The sequence below is a fragment of the Amblyomma americanum genome, chromosome 4, assembly GCF_052857255.1.
Source record: "Amblyomma americanum isolate KBUSLIRL-KWMA chromosome 4, ASM5285725v1, whole genome shotgun sequence".
Taxonomy (NCBI): Eukaryota; Metazoa; Arthropoda; class Arachnida; order Ixodida; family Ixodidae; genus Amblyomma; species Amblyomma americanum.
Window position 1 is genome coordinate 130,255,436 of NC_135500.1, and position 18,811 is coordinate 130,274,246.

The 18,811-nt window shown below is 45.2% G+C and overlaps 1 protein-coding gene across 1 annotated transcript; it reads left to right on the top strand.

Moving 5' to 3' along the window:
• The first annotated feature begins 4,407 nt into the window (after positions 1-4,407).
• Positions 4,408-17,804, top strand: LOC144130369 (uncharacterized). The gene is made up of 4 exons (XM_077664295.1): positions 4,408-4,454; positions 4,519-4,654; positions 9,073-9,370; positions 17,363-17,804. The coding sequence occupies exons 1-4, from the start codon at positions 4,418-4,420 to the stop codon at positions 17,585-17,587; spliced, it is 696 nt and encodes a 231-aa protein (XP_077520421.1). The 5' UTR covers positions 4,408-4,417; the 3' UTR covers positions 17,588-17,804.
• The last annotated feature ends 1,007 nt before the right edge of the window (positions 17,805-18,811 follow it).

An 18,811-nucleotide genomic window follows, 5' to 3' on the forward strand; every position in this document is an offset into this window, starting at 1 on the left:
ATGTGTTACAAAGCTCTGAGCATAGCGCTTAACGGCCGGAACCTGTTCCTTCCTGTAATATGCGCTTGACTTAAATGCATCAAGTGGAACGCCAAGATATATAGGGGGCACACACGACCACTCTGTTCCGGCATAACCGAGCGACAATGAGCCCCATGAACCAAATCACAGGCCCGAACTATGCCCGCAGCCGATCATGCCCCGTGTTAAACTGCAATGCACCCACGCGCTGTGCATTGCACATCGTCATCCTCATCAACTTGGATCTGCAACGCGAATAGATAGATCAGCTCCTAGATCAGAGCCTAACCTGAGGCTAATATCGTCTCAACACTGAATGCAAAATGCATTATGACCTTGAGCTTACAGAAGCTTGGAAGAACGGTACAATTATCTTAATCCATAAGAAAGGAGACGTCAAGGACTAGAAAAATTACAGACCAATCAGCTTACTCTCCGTTGCCTAGAAAGTATTTACTATGGTAATCGCTAATAGAGTCGGGGTAACCTTACACTTTAATCAACCAAATGGTCAGGCTGGCTTTCGTAAATGATATTCCACAATAGATCATATCTACACTATCAATCTGGCGATATATAAATGCGCAGAATATAACCAACCCCTATATCTATAGCCTTCGTTGATTACGAGAAATCGTTTGACTCAGTCAAAACTTCAGCATTCATGCAGCCATTGCGGAGTCAGGGTGTAGTAGAGTCTTATGTGAAAACACTGGAAGATATCTATAACGACTGCACAGCTACCATACTCCTTCATAAACTGAGCAATAAAATTCCAATAAGGAACGGTGTAAGGCAGGGAGACATGATCTTGCCAATGATATTCACCGCCTGTTCACAGGAGGTGTTCCGAGGCCTGGATTGGGAACATTTAGGGATAAGAGTTGATGAAGAATGCATAAGTAATTTGCGACTCGCTGATGGCATTGCCTTGCTAAGTCACTCAGGCGGTGAACTGCGAAGCATGATCAATGTGTTAGACAAAAATTATTGTGGGGCAATAAAAAGAACGAAAAATAGTGCCCCTGCCCGTGTCACTACGTGTAACGGGCTAATGTGTTGCACAGGCAGAGCAGAACGGTAGGTGTTAAAATTAACATTCAGTAAACAAAGGCAATGTTCAACAGTCTCGGAAGAGAACAAGGGTGGTAGTGAGGTGTCGGAAGTGGTAAGGGAATACGTCTATGAGATTAAGTAGAGACTGCACATCCGAATCACGAGAGCGAATTAACTAGAAGAATAAGAATGGGATGGAGCGCATTTGGCCGGTTCTCTGAGACTATGAATGGCAGTTTACCAATATCCTTCAATAGAAAACTATAAAAGAGCTGTATCTTACCAGTACTCACCCACAGTATAGAAACGTGGAGACTAACGAAAAGTGTTCAGCTTAAGTTAAGGACAACGCAGCGAGCCATGAAAAGAAATATGATAGGTGTAACGTTAAGAGGCCGGAAGCGGGCAGAGTGGGTGAGGGAACAAACGCGGGTTAATGACATCCTAGTCGAAATCAAGAGGAAAAAATGGGCTTCGGCAGGGCATGTAATGCGAAGGGAAGATAACCGCTGGTCCTTGAGGGTAACGGAGTGTATTCCAAGAGAAGGCAAGCGTAGCAGGGGGCAGCAGAAGGTTAGGTGGGCGGATGAGATTAAGAAGTTAGCGTGGATAGGGTCGCCGCAGATGGCTTAGGACAGGGTGAATTGGAGAGATATGGGAGAGGCCTTCGGCCTGGAGTGGGCTAGTCGGGATGATAGTGATGATGATGATGAATGTCGTCGCCCGGAAAGCGAAACCATCAGCCAACCAGGCTAAACGCATGCTTCACGTCTACTCGGGATAGCTACGTTAAAACCCTACCATTTTTTACATGTTTTGTACAGCAACAATAGCTTAAATATGGAAGCGAAAAAATCTGATATTTAATATACCCTCATAATATTCTCAAGAGGCGAGACGATTCCAAAATTCTATGACCGCACTAAATTTCTCTTTTAAGTTATTTACGTAAAACGCGAAAATGCGGACGCAGACCGGAAATGAAAAAAAAGCAAACATTTCGAGTCATTTTTAATTTTTCGTTATTTCCACGAACACTTGAAGAATGGCTTTGTTCCCGGATGAGGTAGCAGTCGTTCCCAATTTTTCGTCCGCTATAAAGCGCATTGCATTTATTTGTTTTAGGTCATTCTTTTACTATACTGCTTTATGCTTTGTTTGGCTGCTTCATGCTTTCTTTTTAATGTTTTGTTTGTATTGCCTTTAGTCGGGACAAGAGTTGTTTGTAATTTTGTTCATGTCCAACGATTGTCAAATAACTATGTGTGACAAGATAAGTTACCCACTGTGTTTTTCTCTCAGGTTTTGCCTACATCAAGCCACGAACGATGTCCGTCGTGGGACTCCTTTTGTTGATCGTAAGAGGTGGTTTTGCTAAATATTTTGCCCCATGCCATCACCTCTGCTCCTCCATGATATATTGCTTTTATAACACAGCTGCTAATATTAAGTTTGCGGCCTGAGTGTTGATGTTGTAATTAGGTTACGTGACCACATACTGGTGACATGACCTGTCAGAGTTTGTGGTCCTCACCAAGGGTGCAAAGGGTCATCAGTGCACTCCTTCCAGTGCACCTGTAGTATTATGAGGACTTACCGCAATCTATGAATATGGCATGTTTTGCGTAGTTGTGTAGTCGGAATTGAAATAGAATCGGAAATAGATTGGTGAGCGAAATACAACGAACTAAGAATTGGAATAGAATCGAAGCAGGAATAGATTGGCGAGGGAAAGCAGCACGCTATCGCATTTCCACAGCATCAGTCCAATTGATCGCCCCTAAATTTTTAAAAATTTTGCCTGCATCGAAATCGCACGCGGCCTCAGTGGTCGGTATATCGAGCCTGCTGCCTTTGGCTTAGGAGCCGAACGCCACAGCCACTGGGCCGCCCATGGCGGATGTTGTAATACGTCGAAGGTTACCGCGCCTCTTCTACAGTAACTATTCGTTTTCTTTGCCAATAATCCCAGATTTTTGCAAATATTGAAGTAAGTCCTTAAATATGTGAAGTTCTTTTTTCCTCGACACATGAGCAAGCTTATATGTTAAAAGGTCTGCGCTTCTGAACAGAACTCATGCTTTGTGGCAGCGTGAAGACATGTTGATATCGCGGGAGTCAAGTAAGAATGAAGCCTGAAAGGGCTAATGTGAAACAGGGCACCAAAATAAGCTTTGCAGCTCAGTATGAAGAGCTTTGAACAGTTTCAATTGAAACTGCTTAAAACACCAGTTACACAGTGAAATAAATGAGGTAAACTCAACCAAGTTTTAACCAAATGTTATGCACTTAACCATTTTAATTGGAGACGAATTTATCTTTTTTTGCAGGTTCTCGCAACGGAAGGTTAGTAACGTTGAGTGTTAAAAAATCATGATTGCCTGCTTGCAAGCACAGGGACGCTTTGTGCAGAGGCCATCCAGCATTTGAAGTCGATTTTTACTTCCCCCATAACAAACTCTCGGAGGGCAGTTGCACACATGTTCAGTTTTCGAACTTGAAATTTTTGGAGTCGACACCAGCGCGACCCTTGAAGATTTTGTTGCCTGAACCAAACGGGTGCCTGCAAACGGAATTTTCTACCTTGTAATCTCTAAACGCAGTTGTCTCGACTTCAGTGCGAAAGTTTAGATCATATCAAGTTGGAGCGCGGAGCACCGGCCGAGCGCTGTAAACAAATCTGCTTTAGTCTGTACACATTCACGGTGTAAGCAAGTGAAGGATAGGTTGCTAGGTCCTATCCTACAAAGCAGAGATTTGCGTTCAGTGAAAAAAGTTATCTGGTGTATGGATGATCTAAAACAAACTGAATTGTAAAAGTGAATTCATCATAATTAAGCTTCAAAGTTCCCGTTGAATCAACAGCAAAAGCTGAAAAAAAAAACACTTCTCTATGCTTACCTTGGTTTACTTGGCTGCTGGCTTCCTTCATATGCATGGCAAAAATAGTCACGCTGATAGGTCCTCTTATAGGATTTTCTGTAGAAAAATTAAAACAATCCAAAAGATAAGTGTAAGAATTATAGAATTTCTGTGTGCGTCATTGATGTAATAAGCTATTTGTTTTGGCTGAAAAAGAAAACGAAAACATAACCACAGGCCATCAGTTTCTGTACGCAGACTGCAATTCTCTTCGCCTTGTCTGCCAAAAAGGCTACAGCGGCAGTGAGAATGTGGCAGTATTTGATATGATCTCTCAGTTTCAAGTGACGTGTAAAAGAAAACAGAAAAGACAACTGCCTCTTGTGAGATGCACGCAGGTGATGTTGCTGTGTTCTTTCTGCAAGCAGGAAATGCACAAACTGGTAACATCCAAAGTACAGGCCTGCGAGAAAACTTTATGCAGCCTTTACCAGTGTCGCCAGAGATAAACGACGGTAAGTTTTGCTGAGGTGAATAATGTTGCCCCTCATTTTTACGATGCTGTTTTTTTTCTGCCAGGTGATTCTACATGGGTGAATTTGTATGCAGAAGCGCAAAAATACATCGAGAACCTGAATTCGACATCAAACGTAACATCGTGGGGTCTGACCAAAAACTACACCTACTGGACAGAAGGACACAATCGATCGGGAGAGTACGTAGACTATTTTTAACAGGGAATGCGTTATGCGCATGGTTCCCCCAATATCTTTTTGCTGCTCACAGAAATCCTGTATAACGACACGAAACACCTGGAGAGCGCGGCACAGTACACAATGGCTCTACAGACTACGCGACCCCGCAACTTAAGTCACTCATGCTCATGGTAGGCGCCCATTTCAGAATTGGCGCTTTATTATGTGGATTTAATTTTTGACAGCCTTTTGAACACTTAGGTGGAACGCGCTAATGAAGCACAAAGTTTTTTAGGCTTCAATCGCCTTTGGTGCCTGCTCTGGCAAAACTTGCGTGCTCCTCATTCTGCTAACTGGGTGATGGAATTATAATAACAAAGAATAAACGAGAAATTAGTACATTAACATCAGGTAAACGTATTTGTACATCAGGGAGTTACTGCCCGTGTCTAGGTTAATGCCTCACAGATGTTATACACCATTTTCGTTTGAAGACAACCACAACAGCAACAACTTCGTTTCGCTTAGTTGTCTTTTGTAGCGATAGCTACGTTAAGCTCGCATATCGAGGCACCCATTGAGCTGCGTGGCTGCCCTTAAGCTCCGTGGCTGGTCACGTGGTTGGTCACGTGGTGCGGAGCAGCTGCCGGCCAACGTTTTTAGATAAGGGCAGTTGGAAAACAGCGGCGGCGCGCCAGGGATCAGAGCGGACCTAAAACGGCTGCCGCCTAGGCGGTGGCGCTGCCGTCGCTTTGGGATGGGTGCGTCGTCTGCTACTTGCAACTTGATGAGCGTCAGCAGACGGTGACTCGCGTGGGTACAGAAACGTATTTATAATGAATACTAACGTAAATTGGACCTTCACCTCTTTTGTATTAATGAAACAAGACGGCTTAGTAGCATTTATAACCATAACCTTAGCCGGGCACGCTGAAGGCGCGTTGGCAAACAGCTTATTACATGCGTATTTGATACGCATTCAAGAAGTAAAGCTACCGTGCTCCCAGTATCCATCAGTTTACTTATAGAAATGGCCTCAATCACCAGGACTATTATATTTTCATCTCGACGCATTAAAACAGAGAAAGTGGCCGAAGAAAAAAAATTAAAAGTGCGTATGCTGCAAGAATAAAGAGAGAAAGAGCATTTGGCGTCTTTTTAAGCTTTTGCCAGGTTTTATTTACAGACACTAAACTTTTAGTGATCTAATAGATAGAGCTAGGAAAGTTCACAGTCTACTTTGCACAACCGCATATTACACACACGAGGAACCCAAACTACGAGGGGGTAAGCGGCACGTCTTGTTTCCCTTATTTTGCCGCGTGGAACCGCGGAAAGAAGAGCTTTAAGTTTCGGCCGAGATCTACAGCCAAAAGCTCAACCCCGAGCATCCTGGCCTCTCGTACCGCAGGCGTAGAGCGCACGCGAACTTTGCAATACGCAGACGAGCGCGGCTTGAAGCAGCCGCGCCCGGCGCATGAATGATGGATGGACGGACGGATGATAGATAAATGAATGGTTGGGTGAACAGTCCCCTTTGAAACAGAGCGGCGGCATGTGCCACCATGCTCGGTATTATTTTTAATGCGGGAGCGTTAAGGGTCTTGTTACGCAGAAAAGCCGACATGCTCGGCCGCGAGTAAAAATTTAAAAAAATCCTTTAATAATCTCCACCGAAGCAACCCAGGGGGCAGGTGGGCTACTTAGGTCACAATACCTTCCGGCGTGATCACAACCTGCATACCGGATTGAGAGCAAACTACCCACCATGACAGGTGGCAATTAAAGGGACACTGAAGTTGAAAGGGACACTGAGAAATTGAAGTTGGCTTGTATCGATAGAATAGCAGCTCCTGATCACAAAAACGCGACTCTTACTGAAAACAAAGCTCTTGTAATGTAGAAAATAGCAAGGACCAAAATACAGGTGTCGCCGCCACAGGCCAATCTCGCAAGTACAAGCGTGATGACTTCCTAGGACAAGAGGCGCCACCTTGGAGGAATTTTCCTTACCTCATTGAAACCACGAATCTCTGAGGCTGGCAAAGGAAGGTTGCGCACCGCACCGCTAGCTGTCAGAAATCACGGAGTCTGCGTTTACGTCACGTTCCACGTCACTCCGTTCTGAGACGTCATAAGAGTTGCCGTGGCGTCATAAGAGTTCCCTGAGTTTGAATCAGAGCGGCGGGAAAAACTTTTTCATCTTCGAATCCAAATTTCTTTGAAATAAAGGCATCTTTCGCGCCCGGACAAGCGGCAACAAAGCCATGTAATGCCGAACTATCAGATTTTGCTAACAAAAAAAAAATGATAGAGTTCTCCTCAGTGTCCCTTTATATTATTGGTTGGCCGCGAGAGGTTGCAACGAGGAAAGAGCAACGAGGGTTCACAAGCCCCACCGATGGCAGCACCAGCCATCCCACGGCAGTGGCCCAGCGCTTAACCGCTGCACAACTGCGCCCGGAGCGGCATAAGGACTCCCAGGTATCGATGAATGTAGAGTAGAGAATGACCAATTCCGCACGTATTTGCATTCATCCATCGAAGCTATTCCGTCATACCCTTAAGGCGGAGCTAGTGTCCCTTCCAATTTTTCTTTATATTTCTCTATACTATTTTTGAAATTTTGCCGCATTCTCTCTGAATTCGCCATTTTTCTTTAGATGTAAGTTTTACTGATTTTACCTTTGAAAAATGTTGAATTCATAACTTGTATTCTGACGTCATCGCCCTGCTTCTGAGCCACGAATCTGCCAGTCGTTTTTTGATAATGTCTGCCGCTATTCATTCACTTTACCTTAGTTGCCTATGAGTCCTAGAACATCAATGAGAGTGACTGTGCCTTTATTGACATCTATATCGATACTGCTACATTCCAGTAGAACACGTTTCACTGTTTCTACGGACTTACCACACACTGCACAATGTGTCATCTTCATGGTTCAATTTGTTTTAATGCGAAAACATTCCATGGTTCATCGGCAATGAAACCCCGCGTTGTTGACCGAAAAATCTCATAAACGAAAAATCCCAGATGACGTCACCATGGCATGAAAGAAAAAAAATTATGAGATCACTGCGGCACCCGCATTGGAGGAATGCGCAAGCATTGACGCCTCTTCGCCCCTCTTTGCCTAAATTAACCAAGTTCCATCATTGCCCCTTATGAGTGTTCAAACTTAGCGCCACGCTTTGTTTTCAAATTTGGCGCTATGATTTGCTCCGTCCACACTTCCGGTGTTTTCAAATTTGGCGCCACTTTTGCTCCGGCTACGCCCCCGTTTTGAAATTTTTTACTCTAATTAATTAGCTAGTTACCCCCCACATGGACATCATGATTTCCCCTGCGAGATTTTTTGATGCTCAAATGCCGCCATTATTTTTCTTATAACTCAATTCATTCGAACGTTATCGTGATGACAAGCTCGTGATGACACGAAACCGCAAACATTATCATACAATGCATACGAATTGAAATAAAATTCCAGTGAAGTTACAGGTAATTTAACTCAGGGCAATCAGACTGCGAGGTGAGTACGCAACCCATAGGCCACAAAACCGCTTTTTTTTTTAAACGTGGTATATATTACGCTGAAATAATGACCTATTTACGTGGACTATTTACAAAGCTATTAGGAGATGTCTAGAGTCTGCTTTTTCTCCAGTGAATTGTTACAGTTCTTGCCGTCCGCGTTTTGATATGCCGTTTAAAGCTCTTTATTTCCCCTTCCTGGTGTCCTGGTGATTTTGAATTTTCAGCGCTACTCTTCACGTGGTGGCAGTCGTGCAAGCTAGAGACCTGTGTCCAGATTCCCTGGGCATGAATTTCGTCAAGTGTTCCTTATCACGGAATATGTATAATGGATGGGTTTATTTGCCATTGTCGAAAAGTGTTCGAGTCCACTAACTGTGTGAGTCAATATGAAAGCTATATGCTAAAAAGCTCCATTTCGAGCGCCAATTTTTCTCGATGCCCTGCAGTCAGATCAATTTCTGCAAAGACGTTGCAGGTGGTTTTCACTCTGTCCCCTTTCAGCCCGAAGGGTCGCGCATCCGGGGACTGGCATGCATATAACTCTGCGGTGGTAATGGCGACTGTGGGCTGCCAAGATAGTTGAGTTGCTGTAGCTACCTGCTCCGAGAGTCAGATCCCGTGACGCATAGCCACGCTAAACGACGTTGGCGTTGCCATTTCCTGCATAGTAGAAATCTTACAAATTTGCAAAATCGGCGAGATTTGTTTCAGTTTTCTTGAACGAAATGGTTCGCATGTACATTACTACTGCTTCCGCAGTAAAAAAAAAAGGGTAATAGAGCAGACGTTTAGGCTAGCGCCTTCTTGTTCTCTGTTTTTTGTCAAAGTGTGCGCTGTTTTTATGTTATGATGAAAAAATGGTAACAGTGAATGTCATGGCCACGCCTTTGTCTCTTTTCCTAGGCACCCAATCATGGGGACAGTTGTGTCGCTCACTTGCGACAATATGACCTCCGTCCTGCAAAGTAACGTTTGTGTGTCGGCGAAAAAGTGCTTGGAAGTATTCACGTGGAATATAACTGACGGTTTGGAAGGACCATTTGAATTGCCCGTGAATGTTACTGTGCCGATGATAAGAAAGCCAAGATCGAAAAAAACATTTGTGGTGCCTTTGAACTTGAACAACGCTACATATCTAGTGGCGAAGCTGAAGTGGGAGCACCTATCTCTGATTCGAGGTAGAATTAGAAGCGTGAAAAAGGTAAGATGATTTATAAACTTGCTCAGCTTTAGTTCTAAATCCAAGACCATTATTTGACTCTATGTTTATTTTGTTACCTCAATTACACATGCCGGAGACACCTTGTAAATGTATTCAGATTTTTTGAGAGACTCCAGGCTGAAACCGCTTTGGTCGGGAAGGGTGCGCAGTATGCTGGTGAATGGCAGACTCCATTCCAGTGGCTGGTGGTGTCGCAGTTAGGATGGCAACTTTAAGGACTACTGATAAAATCATCATTTATTCTGCTATTTGGAAAAAAGTAAAAAAAATTCGAATCCTTATTAGTATTTTCAAAAATTAAAAATTCAAATCGAACCAAACCAGAGATTTTTGGAGATCCATGATTTCAGCAACTAAGCGGGCAGTACGGACATTATTGGAGCTTGATAATTTCAGCTTATTTCACAAAACGTGTAGCCGTGAAAAAATGAAAAATTCCTTTTACTACCCGAAGCACGTTTTACTGGCAGTCTATCACACCATCAGACGACTATCATAATGGATAATGCTACCAAGGAACTATAGCACGTTGTTGATGTTAGAGAAGGGCTCTTCCAAAGAGAATTTAATCTTCATGACTTCAGAACACGTATAGTACTAATTTTGAACGAAGCCCCGTTAAATATCGTTAATTCAGATTTTACTTAACCGGAGAAAATCTCCGCGTTAGTCGCATATTGAGTTGTCGAAGTGATCAAGAAAATAACATGACCATATATCCCACATCAACATACCTTTACGTTGAAAAACCACTAATCGTTCATTGCTTCGTCAGAGAAATGTATGAGGTAATACGTATTTTTCGCACTTCATCAAGTGGCGCAGTGCGCGGACACAGTCTGTTGGACCAAACATGTGCTCTCTAGGACGCTTAGGGCGTCTATAGGCTGCCCCCCCCCCCTCCCTCCAGTCTTCTCGCAAATAAACATATCCCGAAAAAAAAAACACTCAGAGTAGACGCCCACGAGGGGATCTAAAACGATTACAGGCGCTGTAATAACACGAAGTACACTGCTATCGCCAGTCGCGACGCGCACGAAACAACAACAACAACAACGACAACAACAAACAACAAAAAATGGCGGATCGTCACACAAAAGAAAACATCATGCCATCGTGCATCCTTATTAAATAGCACACCGACAAGTACAGGGACAGCGTGTTTGGGTCGGGCACCAGCGCTACTCATATCATTACTGCACAATCTACAGTGCCCTGCGTACATGCTAGCACCACCGCCAGGTCGAATTATCCGAAGCGCGGTCAAAAATTCTCCCAATTAAAGAGACTGTCACGCCACAGAGTAGTAAGTGCGCTTGACGGGACTGGATGGGCGGTCCCAATCGTCCAGTTTTTCGAATTAACTGGGGTCAAATTAGCGAGCTACAAGTGTATTACCTCTAGTATTGTGACGGACTGGAAGACGACGAAGCGGGCAGTGGCGCGGGCAGGAGTGCTCGTGCTAGGCCCGCAGCCCGTGAAGGGATTCTACGACGGCCGGTTCGGACCCTCACGTACTTCGAAGAAGAACGGAGCGGCGGACGACTGACTTTGGTCGCCTCGACCGGTCTCCAGTGCCGGTCTCCAGTGGCTAAAATCGTTGCTCTGCTGGGAACGATCGGCTAAGTTTCGGGTGGCTGGTTGTGGCATTTTCTCTCTGCGTCTTTGCGCGGTAAGGCAGTAAGCCCGGGCTATGTCCACCCAGTCTCCCGGCCAGGGGAGTTCCCTCTGGTCGGCTTCTCTGTCTACTGATCTCCTACCGTTGGAAGCTTTTTTGCGCAGTGGTGTCGGCAGTATCCCTGTCGCGCTGGTGCCTAAGGATGGTGGTGCAATCAAGATGAACAACCCTGGTGCTGTTCGGGCTGCTCTCCAGTCGGCGACTTCTCAATATGAGTCCATCTCAGAGGTTCGCCAGTTTGGACGCGGCAGGATTCTGTGCAGATCGCCAGACCTCGCCTGTGTAAGAGATTTACTAAAATCCTCATCCTTTGCCTCCCTTCGGGTAAGTTCCTTCATCCCTTCACATCTGGCGTGTACGAAAGGTATTGTACGAGGCGTAGACTCTTCCCTGTCTCCGGCAGAGACTCTTGAGCTTCTGTCGGCTGCAGGTGTTGTTGCTGTGCACCGCTGTAGCCGGGATGTAAACAACTTGCGGATGCCCACTGAATCAGTGATTGCTACCTTTGCCGGCACTTCCTGCCCCTCTGAAATCAAGGCATGGCCTCTAATTTTTCGGGTAGACCCATTATCATCTCGGCCTCTGCAGTGTAACAACTGCTGGCGCTATGGACATAGCGCCGGCGGTTGCAAATCCAACTTGAGGTGTTGCAACTGTGGGGATGGTCATTCAACGAGCACCTGCACTGAGAAGAATAAGAAGTGTTGCCTTTGCGGTGGTGCTCACTGAGCAAACTACTCAAATTGTCCCTCTCGAGCTCAGGAAATTCAAATTCTGGAAATAATTGACAGGAAACGCTGTTAGCGCCGTGACGCTATTTCAGAGGTCAAAGAACGTGCCCACGGTTATGCCGGTGTGACCGCTCGGCAAGGTGTCATGTTAGACTCAACGCTGTCCCAGGCAATTGCGGCTGCTGTGGAGGCTTAGATGTCTAAAATGGTAGAAAAGATTGTCGCAAGTGTGTCGAAGTGCTTTACAAATGTTCTAGCGACTCAGATTACACATGCCGTGTAGGCTAGTTTGGCACCTCTTTCGACAGCAATTCCCTCTCCTCTTATCCGGTCTCCAATTCCAGTAGCATCACAACCCCAGGAACAAACTTCTGTCCCTTCCGCTGTACCTACCTCGGGTACTTCGAGGGATGTTGATACAATGTATGATTCCGAGATGGTGGAGCCTGATGCGCGGCTTCTTAAGCGCAGTGGGTCCCCCATGTCTCATTCGTTGTCTTCTCTGGGCACCCAGCCCAAATCAAAGAAGCAACAGCTTGGCACTAAACCCAAGGATACCATTTTGGAGCAGGCAGTTGCTGCTGCTAGACTTTCGCAACCATAGCGTCGTTGCGAGTTCTGCAGTGGAACTGTCGCTCTATTCTTTCCGCTTCCACAGATTTACACTGCATTTCTACTCAGCTGAATCCGGATGTCATAATTCTGCAAGAAACGTGGCTTTCAACCGACAAACATTTTCATATCAGAAATTACCGTTCATTTCGCCTAGACCGCCAGTCAAGGGGCGGGGGTTTACTAACTTTAGTCTCTTCAAAATTTTGCCACAGGGCTGTGGTATCTTTTCAACAAATGTTTCCTGACTGTGAGATTTTGGCACTAGACTTTGTACTTCCTGGGTGCTCTCCATTTTCAATAGCGAATTGTTATTCCCCCAATGGAGTCCAGGATGTTAGACCTCTGGACTTTTTACTCGTAAACTGTAAAAACCCAGTTCTCGTGGCTGGGGACTTCAATTCTCGCCATGTGTCGTGGGATTTTAGGACTAATACATGCGGCAAGCGCCTTTGGGACTGGGTTACTGATCACAACCTGATGTGCTTAAATTCAGGATCGGCCACTTATCTTCGCTCACACACTCAATCTGTTTTAGATCTCACGTTCATTAGTCCTGGAATTGGCGTAACGAATTGGTCGACAGTTGATAGCGGCACATCAAGTGACCATATACCTATTCATTTTGATATCATATGTCGTGTTACTCCGGCGTCTTCTCAGTTGCGGTCACATGTAAATTATGACAGATTTCAGACGGCTTTGCGCTCTGTCCTTGCTTCAGTGTCTAACATCGCCGAGGTCCACCAGTCAGCAAGCATATGTCTGGCTACAGAGGAAACCCGTAAAAAGTCGGAGTTCCTGGTGAGGCCAACAAAAGGGAATTCTTCTAACTGGTGGAATGCGGACTGTACAAGAGATTACAGGCGGAGGAAGGCAGCATGGAAAAAGCTTCTTCATAACCAATGTCCGAATAACTGGAGTGATTATAAATTTATTGCAGCCACCTTTAAACACACAGTTTCTCGCGCGAAGGAAAAATATGACTCAGAACACTTCGATTATCTTTCAAAGGCGGGCAACCGACGTGCACTATTCGGTTTTCTACGGTCTAGGAAACAGCTCATGTCCTCTAATAATTTTCAGTCATTAGTTATGTCACCTGTAGAAGCTATCCAGGCGGTTGAATTAATAGCCACAGACCTGCAAAAGCGGTTCTCGTCTTTACTACCGTTGCGACCATTGTTGTTCGCACCAGTCGTGCCAAATGATAATGCCTCACAAGTAAATCTATCACAGCTTTCACAAGTTGTCCAGAGATTGCCAGCTGCTGCTCCTGGTACTGATGGTGTTACTACAAAGATGCTCAAGATTCTATTTGAAGAGTCTCCCAACTCCTTATTGCACCTAATAAACTACTCTCTCAAACACGCTTGGATACCTTCTTAGTGGAAGCTGTCCAAGGTGATCCCTTTACTTAAAAATCAGGGTGGAGGCTATGAATTGGATAATATTAGGCCAATTTCTTTAACATCAAACGTGGTAAAGTTGATAGAAAGGGTGTTACTAATTCGGGTGTCAGCCATTGTGGACCGCAAAAATATACTCAGCCCGTGCCAACTCGGTTTCCGGCCACGGTGTTCGATATGGAATGTACATGCTGATCTTGAGAGTAGAATTCTCCTTGCTCTTCGTCAACGCCTGGTCGCGGCTTTGGTTACGTTAGATGTCGCCAAAGCTTACGACAGTGTAGAACACTCCATCCTGATACATATACTACAGTCTCTTCAATTTCCAGATTATATAGTTGCATGGATATCTGCATTTCTTCATAACAGGGAATTCTTTTGCGTCCATAATGATGTTCATTCAGAGAGGTATAGACAAACGCGAGGTGTACCGCAAGGAGCTGTTCTTTCTCCTGTGCTCTTTAATATTCTGTTGAGCTCAATTCCTCTCCACTGCCATGTACGCACTTACGTCTATGCGGACGACATTGCGTTTTTTGCTGCTGCGCCGGAAATACATTCTCTGTATGGTCTGTTGCAGTCATATTTGAATACACTTGAGCACTGGTTGAGCACATTACACCTGAAGTTAAATGTTGGCAAGTGCGCCACTCTTGTTTTCTCTCTATTCACTCCTGTAGTGGTCTCTCTCACTTGCCAGTTAAAAATAATACCGCAGGCTCAATCCCTAAAATATATAGGGGTCATTTATGACAACAAACTCACGTGGCGACCTCACATTGACCATGTCGTGGCGAAAGGGGCTCGTGCCGTGGGCATGTTACGGAGATTATGTCATCACCGGTACGGCATGCGCAGAGATGCGCTATTAATGATCTACATAATGTATGTCAGGCCAATTTTAGAATTTGGATCAGTGTTGTTTTCAGGCTCGGCTAGATATAAACTTCGCCCTCTCGTCCTTTTAGAGAGGGAAGCACTTCGCATGTGCCTCGGCCTTCCAAAATTTGTGCCTATCAATGTGCTGTACCTTGAAGCCCGCATTCCGCTTCTCTTATCACGACTTCAATTTTTAACTGTGCAAAGTTACCTCAGGATCTATGAATCCCATTTACACCGTTCACAAAGTATTTTCTGTTCTCAGCCGACCTCCTTTTTTGGTGTCCCCTGGTCTCGTTTCAATTCCCCTCAAGTAGTGTTTGTGCAAAGATTACTTCAGCCTTTAGATGTAAACATTTATGATATCCTTCCTGCGCTTCGCTATGGGCCCGCTATTCACATTGTTTTCGACGACATATTCCCAAAAAATACAAAACTTTTGCCACCGAGTATTCTAAATGGTCTTCTAGAAGATCATCTGAGGACCCTACCTACAGATATAGCAATAGCCACTGATGCATCGCAATGCAATGAAAAAGCAGGTGTGGAAATATTTTGCTCGCATTTAGACTGGTCCTTTTCTCTGCGCCTTCCAGATTTCACCCCTATTTTTCAAGCAGAGTTTCTAGCAGTTGTACTTGCTCTACGCAAGCTAGACCCCTCTATTACAGCAGTTGCAGTAATTACTGATTCTTTATCTTTGTGTTCGTCCCTCGCTGCACAGGTTGACGGTCCCATTTTAACAACTTTCTTATCCCTACTTCCTCCGCAATTGAGCCTTGTTCATTTAGTATGGGTTCCCAGTCACAGCAGTGTGACAGTAAATGAGATTGCTGATAATCTCGCAAAGGCTTCCCTCAGCGGCCCCGTGTTGCCAATAATCCCGGCTACAGCTTATATTACAGCATCTAGATTTCGGCGACGTGTGTTTTTAAGCACGCAAGACACGTCACTTTTAACATTGGCGGATTATGAGCACCTTAAATATTATTGGAACTGGAAAATTTGTTGCTCTCGGCAGCTTGAAGTATCACTGACGAGGCTGCGCTGCCGCATCCCCCCTCTAAATTTCTATTTACACAAGTCGGGTTTGGCGCTCTCTCCCCTTTGTGCATTTTGCCGTGAGCCTGAATCTATTGAACATTTTTGGCTGTATTGTCGCCGATTCAACTCTCTGAGAAAAAGGTTGCTGGAGGAGCCCTTCAGCATCTTGGCCTTAGTTTGAGCAGCCCGCTCTTGCTATCATTTGGCGCCACCACATTTGGGTTCAGCCACAGATCTGTTTGTACCACTGTTCTAAATTTCCTGATAGAATCTCACCGACTGCCTTGCTAAGTGTTCCAACCTTTTCTTTTCTATCAATTATTACATTTTGACTAAATAATTAATATTTATTCCCTCTCTTTATTAGTATTCTTAAAACTTTAAAATCAAAACACTCATCCCTTTTCTGTTCATGAGGAAGAATTCACCGGTGTTGCGCTCCCACGTGCTTTTCCTTTTTGTTAACTGCGTTCAGGTGAATAGCCACCCTATTCTTGGCTGATCCCCCAGTGTGGGTACGTGTCATCTTTAGATAGGCTAACAACAACAACAACAAATCATATCATTGCCATCTGTCATTATGTCTAGTTCTTCTGCTTGCCGTCACGTAACATTTTTTGTAAAGTTCTGGGTAGTTTCATCATCGCGGTCCCGAAGCTCAGGAGCCTGCTGTTCACCAAGGTCTTCTGTGCAGTGCTCGTGGCTTCGCCACAAAAGCACACATTTCGCTTATCTACTTGGGCGTGTGCCAATATGAAGCGCTAAAGAGGGTCCAATTCGAGCACCTAGTCTTATGGGCATAAAATATGAATATGTAGTGTGCTGCGGCAGCCCGGCTGACAGAGACGACAGCTAGCCCCAGCACTCTCGACTGACGAGCGGAGTTCAGAATCCGACGGCTACGCTATCGGATGTCGGCGGTGCGCAGTCTCGGTTTGCCGACGGTTCCGCTCCCTCCACAAAATATATTTTAATTGTATTGCTGCTGTATACTGTTGGTCTCGTGGTCACGATTTTGTTCACCTAGGATGGTGCACTAATTTAAAGTGATAATGTGTTCAAAACATGAAAGTATGACATATCCAGCTCAGCTGTAGTGAGTAATGAAAATAATTCCTGCAGTTTTCTCTTTGTCACTTGGTATATAAAGCATGTCTTTTTTTTTCTCATTTGCTCATATGCTTAGGCGATTCCCCCTCCTGGTCGGCTGGACAGTAAGGAAACTGCCATAGACACTTTGTTCCCTCTGACCGGCACGCATATCTCATCCAGTAGCTGGTGGGCACAAATCATTGATCTTAAGATGGGATAGGTACTCAAAAGCAACCGCCGCAAAGGAAGTGACCTCATGTTTATATGACACCAGCTAGAACAGCCACTGGCCACAGTACTGACATCACACAAAGCATGCACAAAAAAGGGATTCCCTTTCCTAAACATGTGATTAAAGTGAAGCGCCACTCTGTATGCAAAAGCTTTTCTAGCAAAAAGTTCGTAGCCTTGCGGGTTGTTAGTCGTAATTTTTTCATAAGAGTCACCACAGCATACATTTTCTGTCGCCAGAAAACAGGTTTCGAAACAGTGGCATTTCTCTTATGATTCCCACTCTGATTTACAGACGTGCAACTTTACAGCTGAGATAAGATTCAACGGAAGTTTTGCCTACCAATATCTCAATGAAACCGGAGGCTGTCTGGCATACGCAAGCGTTCCTGTGGGAAACCTCACTGATCCTGGCAAGGGACTTCTGAGTGATGGCGAGGCACTGAAATATACAGTGACAGGAACATACGAACAGGATATATGTCGCAAGAGGAGGAGGCACAGGAAAACGCGACAGTAATTTCTTCGCTAGAGATACCGAAACGATCATGCGCATGGGATATGTGTTCTGGAGTGAGAAATGAGGCAGTAAAATGTTAGTAGCATGCAAGAGAATAGAAAAATAAGCAGAGATACTGAGGGCGTTCAATGACATTCATGCGACAGTAATGCGTCAGCGTTAGGTTTCCCCCGTTCTGCCTTTTTTTGTGCGTTCCCGCTTTGCGTTGAATGACGGGACGGGTACTGATTAAAGGTTTGAAACGAAACTCTGTGCGCTCTGTGCTCTGTGCGCTCCTCCTCCGTTTTGACTGCGTGCAGGCGACGCCTTGTGTGCTACTGCTGCCAAACGGCACTGCCTTCGATCGTTCGCTTCGGCTGCATGTCTTCGTCAGCCTCGGCATTCTTCTGTCAACGCTCTTGCGCAGAATAACTTGTACCACTCGTAGAATGCGCGAAGCCCATCATTACTTTTCACTGTACTGCACACAGAACAAAAACGCAGCCACTAACGCGACTGTTGGACCGCGTGACCCGTGTCCAGACTTGCCCGCCGGGGAGGGTAGTGCATCCGCTGATGGCCGAGTGCACACTGCGGAGTCTCATTCCGGCGCTCTGCATGAGCCGCCTCCACTCCTCTTTCATTGGCTCCGCGCCAGGTGGCGCGGCGCTCCCATTTGTACGGAGCGGATGACGTATGACATCCCACAACGATCACACAGTGGAGCAGCGATGACGTCAGTACAGAATTGCTAACTGGTCTAAAGGGTTGTGACATCAACCACCACTTTTAGTAGTGACTCGTAAGAATGAAAACAAATGGCGCTGACGAGAAATTGGTCGAAACAGGAAGCGAACCGCTGCTCCTTGGGTCGTGAGCCGGGAGCGCTACCCTATAGACCACTGGCGAACATTCGGTCTACTTAGTGGAAGGGAGGCCTTGTGTCTCATGGTAGGTAGGCAGATAGTAGCGGGTAAACAAAAGAAAAAGTAATAAAATTAAAATTGAGCAGAGACACTCAAGGAAGCTTACGTGTTGGAATGTGAGAATTATTATCCTTGGGTGCATTGTCAGCGCGCAACATTTGTACATGCATTAAAGTTATTTTGTACGAGTTTGTGTTTGCGTATTGGTTGCGCGATGTATGACACCACCCACACACACGCACATGCAGGTATGACACCACCCAGAACGCTGTACGACGAACGGTTGCATCGCAATTTTGATACGAAAGTCTAGGAAGCA